The following is a 6945-nucleotide window of genomic DNA, read 5'->3' as shown; positions in this document are numbered from 1 at the left end:
CAAACTCTATGGCAGAAACGTTTGTTCACAGCCACAAGAAGTTGCAAAGATAGTGGAGACACTTAACCTTCTTGTGGAGTTATTAATTTACCTATTATCTCTCACACTGCAGCCCCCTCCCCCCTTATCAGTGTTGCTAGCAAGACAAAAAAATTGGAAACTTAAAGAGAAAATTAAACAATGAAAGGGAGAGAGGGGGAGGGGAAGTGGGAAAGGTTTAAATCCTAGATACGGCGGGTATTGGAAGCTATAAGCTAGCTCGTCAAAAGTCCAGCGTCTTTTAAACTCGTTTGGCCTGGTCTTTAGACTGATGGCAGAAAGAAGCCTCCAAAACACATCTTGCTTTCCTATGTTGTAAAGACCTTGACGAATAATATAGAGCTAATTCAGATCTTGAATAGTTTCGGGCATGGTGTTGCATACTGACAAATTGAGGAACTGAACACGGCACTGTGACTTCAGAAAATGGCAATGACGCTGAAAAATAAACTCCTGTTGCCTGACATTAAGCCTTACATAGGTACATCTCTTGCCTGGGATAACATTGACAGATTGAAGGAGACAGTCTCGAGCAGCAGCATTTCCCACAGAGTAAATGGCATCGCCATACGGGCTCGACATTTTGGGCCCGATCTTCCTCCTCAACAGGCGACCCCCATGATAACGAAGTCCAAACAAAGAAGCCTGGAGGTAATAAGGAAATGTGAACACCCATGTACAATGCAGATCCTATGTCGAAGTATTATCGTCATAAATTCAAAAGAATGCTTGGAAAAAGAATCTACTGTGGTTTCATGCTTGGTTGCATGCTTCCGAAAAGCAGAAGGTTTGTGGGTGGACTGGGTTTGATATCCTAGGTCAGGAAAGATAACATAGGTTATCTGCCGACTATTGATGCACCGGCCACAACCTTCAACCGCGTTGAATAAGGTCATTACAAGTTAAGGACACTCTCCATCTTAAAGCCATAGTTCTTGTATTTGACCGATCGTTATGATATGCAAAGGCCACTAAGATCAAATGGAAGCACAGGGACAGGTTTGGGAGTACCCTGCTGGAAATCACTGGCAAGGCATCTCAGGATGCTGGATCAAAGAATATTTGTATTGAATAGGGAAAAGATGTTTTTGTACTTTGGCCTGTAAGAGATTTGTCCTGGCTTCTATGTATTTCAAATGCGCTAGACAGTCGTATCCAGTGTTGTCGAACGTCATGGCTCCACCATCTGCAGTCAGTGCCTTTTCTGACGAAGGAAACTGACCACGTTAAAGCTGTTAAAGCTGTCAAGGCCAATCCTGTCTTCAAAGAGTCATTTTAACAGCACTGTATAGAATACCAGCTATCAGATGAGCTTTACAAAAATCTCAAAGAATTCACGTGCGAACTGTACTCCCTGGCTCCTGGAACAAACAATGTTAATGTATTGCGTTACCACCTCTCTTGTGCTAGGAAAGGAAGGTCACCACTTTCCACTGTGTCGAGAGGCGCTACGAAAGCACTGTAATCGTGCACATTTTCAATCGGCAGTGTGGCGCAGAAGTCTGCAAAGCTCCCCACTGATACCCTCACCCTTCGGAAATGGATGTTGCATGGAAGAAGGGTAACTGGCCATCGATTGGATGAGTGGAGAACCATCACCCAAGGTTGTGCTTGAGCTCCAGTCATGCGATTATAAAGAGCGTATAAGTATAAGTGGCCTAGCTGCACCTGTCTTGCCGACGGGATTGCGATGTACTGACATGTGCCAGATAAAGGATGGTACCAACCAACTCAGGAACAGCCAGACAAATGACTCTGATGGTGACTGTGAAAATGATTGAGTCATGGCAACTGTGTATTGTTAATAAATCTTATTGCTGTATAGGTATTAAGAACATCAAATGAAAGAGTGAACTTGGTTAGGTAACAAAGCTAGTATAATGTGCAAAGTTGCTAAGTGGTGCTTGAAAAACTGATCCTTTTATTTGTTGATGAATGTGACGAAGCTAAAATATCGGTTCTCAGGGCTGGTATGTAAAGCAACTAGTTGAGCAAGTCCACTACAAAAGAGAAACGGGAGCAAAAAAAAATTTATGGGAAAGCATCTTTGATTTTCATTATGGCGAAAAACTGTCTGTGTAGTGATGGAAATGCATTAATTTTGTATTCTTTTTCTCTCTATACATGGACGTTGCCATGACGATAATATCATATTAGTAAGTACTAAGAAGTCACATTTTAACTGGGCACCAGTTTAATGGATAGTGAAAGTCAAAATAGGCTCTGAAACAACAGAGACAAGTGCCTTACTTATTGAATCTTGAATATCTTGCCTGGTCTTTGAGACAATAATTACGTCATTTTATCACCCGACTTTAATGTTAAAGCTGCGCATACAACATTGCTATCATTTATTAAATTGAAGTATAGGACCTAAGATCTAAGAAAATGTATGATAGCACTTGTCCGTTTAAGTCAGGTGGAATCGGGTAAAAGTTTCTGACCTTGCTTAAATGCACGAAACGTTTACATCAAACAAAAATCCACGTATTCTTTTCACGTCATACAAGTACAATTAGAACACTGATGCAAGAACTGCAAATGCTACGTCTAAAACTCCTTTGAGATAAATAAGCAAATTCGTCCAACTCCTAAATGCTTGTTGCATATTATGGTGCTTCTCAAAAGGCAGTGGCGACAGATGACTATTTTATGGTAAATTAACCATTGTTGTATGTTATTTTCCTAAACCTTTCTAGCAAATTAATAATTTCATAATTATGATATGAGTGTCTCTATCAGTCGTTTCCATAGAATTTGTCTGCTTCATGTAGAGTCTCCCTCAGCTTTGTTTTGATCTTATCCCTCAAGCATCCTGTGCAACTTACATTGATACGACTTTATCTTAATGGTGTAACTTTTGAAAACGTCAACAATTTACAGCCTTCTTCTTTTATCACTTTATCTTGACCAATCTCTAACTTTTACAGAACGATAGAGTTGGCTGCCAATGACGATCAATGGCATGATATCTGTGTGACGTGGGAAAACATTGCGGGCTCTTGGAACCTCTACATGGACGGGGAACTCTTTGATAGTGGAGATGACTTTCAAATAGGTACTTGTGCTTGTCAATAAGCCATTTCCAATATTGCCTTCCACACCGTATTTAGTGATTTAAGGACGGTGCCTACTTTTGATATTGCGCATACGTTCTGCGCATCTCGGGATACTCGAGTTTCCTATCGGTGATGCTTACTAGTGCAGGGATACTTTTGCGCGGTTTAAAACTATCCGGAGAAAGTAGATCTTAGTAAGTACTCTTAGTATCCAAAAAAAAAATTGGGGGTAACCATGCATTTTTGAGAGATAATTAAGCTTACAAATTGCTTTGTATTTTAAAGCTTTTTACAAATATTATTCATGAATTATCTTTGAAAAATGCGTGGTTACTCCCAATTTTCTTTTTGGATTTCATAGATACTTGTTAAAATCTACATTTCCTGTATAATCACACAGCGGGGCAAAAATATTTTTAATTAGTAGGCACCGCCCTTAATCTACAACTTTAATGTAAACCGAGGACGTTTATACATAAAAGCAATTTCATGAGTTTAACAGTGCGGGAAAAATACTTTATGGACCAAGGTCTTGTTCAATTTTCAACAATTAGTTCAGGTTTTTATTCAGCTAACACTTTGTGTCCCTGTTAGGGAAGGTATCAAGCTTTTTCACTGAAATGTCCGACTATTCTGGCAATATTTTTTATCGTCATATCTTAGAACTGTAGTTATAAAAGGAGGTTTTAAGCCGAATGTCACAGTTGATAAAACAACTTAACAATCTACACTTAACAGATTTTCCGTCACCTGGATATGTCTCACTATGTATAATTACATGCACAGGTCATGTTATCAATAGTGGTGGTATTGTGGTCCTTGGCCAGGATCAGGACGAGTATGGTGGTGGGTTTGACCAGGAACAGAGCTTCTTTGGAAAAATGTATGGCGCAAATGTGTGGAGCAGTGTGAGGTCATCGGAGGAAATCTCCGAAATGTCCAAAAGTTGTTTTCACCCTGAAGGTGACTACTTGAAGTGGAGTCAAGTAAAGGCAGCTCAGTACCACGGAAATGTCAGGATGGAGCCTCCTACATGCGGTCCAAGAAATAAGCGTTTTCATCCTTAAATATGATTTCATAGAAACTTGATTTCTGGGAAAAAACAAGGTATAGACTAAAGGAAAACTAAAGTTCTCGCATAATTTTCTGCTTTGAAAAGTAAAATAAACTGGAATTGTCAGCATGGAGTCTCCTACATGCAGTCCAAGAAATAAACGTGTTCATCCTTGACTATGATTTCATAGAAACTTGATTTCTGGGAAAAAAAAACAAGGTATAGACTAAAGGAAAAATAAAGTTCTTGCATAATTTTTCCTGTGAAAAGCAAAATAAAGTCTTTTCTCGGAAATATACCAATATTTTATTAAAACTGGGTTTGTCACCAGGTGGATCCATTGGCAAATAAAAAATATAAATATACGTTACGCTGGTGTTTGAAATATAAATTATGTACAATAATACGTTGTCGGACGTTTCGGTTGTATTCAACAACCTTCATCAGGGGAAGTGAAAGATAAAATTTACGCGAAAGCTAAGATATAAACCAAAGCGCTAATTAAAAATTCTAAAGTTAGTGTCATTTTTTCTTTTCTGCAATAGTCAAATGCAAGTACTCCTTGGGGAGTAGTGCTCCATCGTCTCGGTTGAGGGGGTCTTTAGCACAGTTTATTTCCCAAGCCTCAAGAATTTTCCTTTGTCGCCAGTTATTGTTAGTTATAAGAATAGTGGCCTCATTCCAAGCGATGTCATGATTTGTTTTTATAACGTGGTCCGCAAGTGCTGATTTTTCTTTTTGTAGCCGTGCGACGGCCTTGTGATGCTCGCCTTTTCTAGTTGTAAATTTTCTTTGCGTTTCTCCGACGTAATTCTTGCTACAAACTGCGCAGGGAATGTCATACACGAGATCTCGAATTTCTTCTTTGCCCATGAATGACACTAACTTTAGAATTTTTAATTAGCGCTTTGGTTTATATCTTAGCTTTCGCGTAAATTTTATCTTTCACTTCCCCTGATGAAGGTTGTTGAATACAACCGAAACGTCGGAAAACGTTTTTTATTGTACATAATATATATTTCAAACACCAGAGTAACATATATTTATATTTTTTATTTGCCAATACCAATATATTGTTTATAATTGTACTGAGATGTCACATGATAAACACGGTGAGTGAAATGAAGAGATTTATTTTTCGATTTTGACTTTGCGATACATGAGGAAAATCCGAGTGCTCTTTTTCAAGAGTCGAACCTACAACCTGCACGCCACAGGCCTCCTGGCCCAGTTTCTTCCCAGTGGACCTCTTCTGCAACAGCAAATATTTTTGGACTCATGAAAATCAGTTTTACTTCCGTGTCGGAGAAAGTGGTGGATATTTACTGAGCTGCACATCACTGGTCACCGATCTCCACTTAGCTCAATAATTCCTTAATTAATACTGGCCCCAGACACTTCATTTCTACTTTAATATTCAATATTCACCTCTCAATGTGTGTTGGATAATGGACCATGTAGTGCTGCAGTAGTTCTTCTAAGTACGTAAAAAACAATTATCGTATGTTGCAGCAATGTCCACACATGCATCGTTTTGGTTTCCTACTGCACTGAAGTACAGTAATCTACATTTCTAAAAAAATTTATTTTCAGGGAAAAACCTGAACATCAGCTATAATTGATTGCATCAGCTATCACATTGCCTTAAAATATCGTTCCAATCGGCTCTGTGTACTTCTTCTTTGAATTGCAACTTTTCCTACTTTGTCGCCAAGGAGACTAAGTTCATTAGCAACCTTAAACTCCCCTCTATGAATAAAAAAAGCAGAAATGTTTTGGACAATGTCCAGAACGTCCTTGAGACTTTTCCAAGGTGTTTTTTCGTTTGAGCATTCGCTTCACTTGGGGTATCTTCTTTTTCCATTTCATTCTCGTCGTCACTCTCTATTTCCATGACATCGTGAGAAGTACCAATGACATCCAGCAGCTGTTGTTCGGTAAGTTGGAAGTTCGTTATCGGACTCCAGGTAAGTACTGATTCCACTTCCAGGTGAAACCTGTTGGACAAGATTCTCATCGTTCCTCATCGACCTAGACATCAAGATCAGCGAAGGGATCCTCCTCTCCTGTCACAGTACTGACGGCAGCTGCTTCTGGGAAAGTGCTGGAAATTCCAGCTGTGGCAAAGCATTTTATATTGGTATCGTTCTCGACCTTAGACCAAGCAGTCCTCATCCACCTTATGGCCTACAGCACGTTTAATGTTTTGGCAATGTCTGTGGCAATGTCTGTTGCATTGTCGTGGTCTGTGGTCATTGTAATAATACGACGAAGTAGCAACTCTCTGTAATGGACTTTAAAGTTCTGGATCATTCCGAGATCTAAAGGTTGCAGCTTTGACGTGCAGTTTACAGGAAAAAACACAAGTTTAATATTGGATGAGCATCCCTTGAGACCATAGGGGTGACATCCATTATGTCACCCGTGACCTCTCGATACCGGTGCGAAGCTCTAACCATCTGAGCTAAGAAGCCACTGACATTGGGAGCTGGTCATTTGTGGGTTCTAATGTTCCCGTGAGGAATGAATGAACGATGAAATGATATATGAAATGGATCATATATGAACTGCAGATATGAAATCAAGTGAAGCTATCACCCTCGCAGTTATGAAAGCAATTTTTGCAATTGCGAGGTCACGGGTTCAAACCCCGTTGAAGTCCTGAAATTTTCAGGCTTCTTTACTCAATTGCAAAATTCTCGTTCATACCTGCGAGGATCATAGCTTCACTGTCTTGATTTAATATCAACAGTTCATATATGATCCATTTCATATCATTTCATTGTTGATTTA

General features: G+C 39.4%; 1 protein-coding gene across 2 annotated transcripts in view; it reads left to right on the top strand.

Moving 5' to 3' along the window:
* Nucleotides 1–4334, top strand: part of LOC137999298 (neuronal pentraxin-2-like) — a 15114-nt gene extending 10780 nt beyond the window's left edge. For both annotated transcript variants that reach the window (XM_068845134.1, XM_068845135.1), the window contains exons 4-5: nucleotides 2970–3097; nucleotides 3885–4334. In XM_068845134.1, coding sequence (XP_068701235.1) covers nucleotides 2970–3097; nucleotides 3885–4165 — 409 coding nt within the window. In that variant the 3' untranslated portion in view covers nucleotides 4166–4334. The remainder of the gene's footprint in view (nucleotides 1–2969; nucleotides 3098–3884) is intronic.
* Nucleotides 4335–6945: the final 2611 nt, after the last annotated feature.

The sequence above is a fragment of the Montipora foliosa genome, chromosome 4 (genome assembly GCF_036669935.1).
Source record: "Montipora foliosa isolate CH-2021 chromosome 4, ASM3666993v2, whole genome shotgun sequence".
Lineage (NCBI taxonomy): Eukaryota > Metazoa > Cnidaria > Anthozoa > Scleractinia > Acroporidae > Montipora > Montipora foliosa.
The sequence above is the reverse complement of the archived record's forward strand: the minus strand, read 5'-3'. Positions and strand labels throughout refer to the sequence as shown.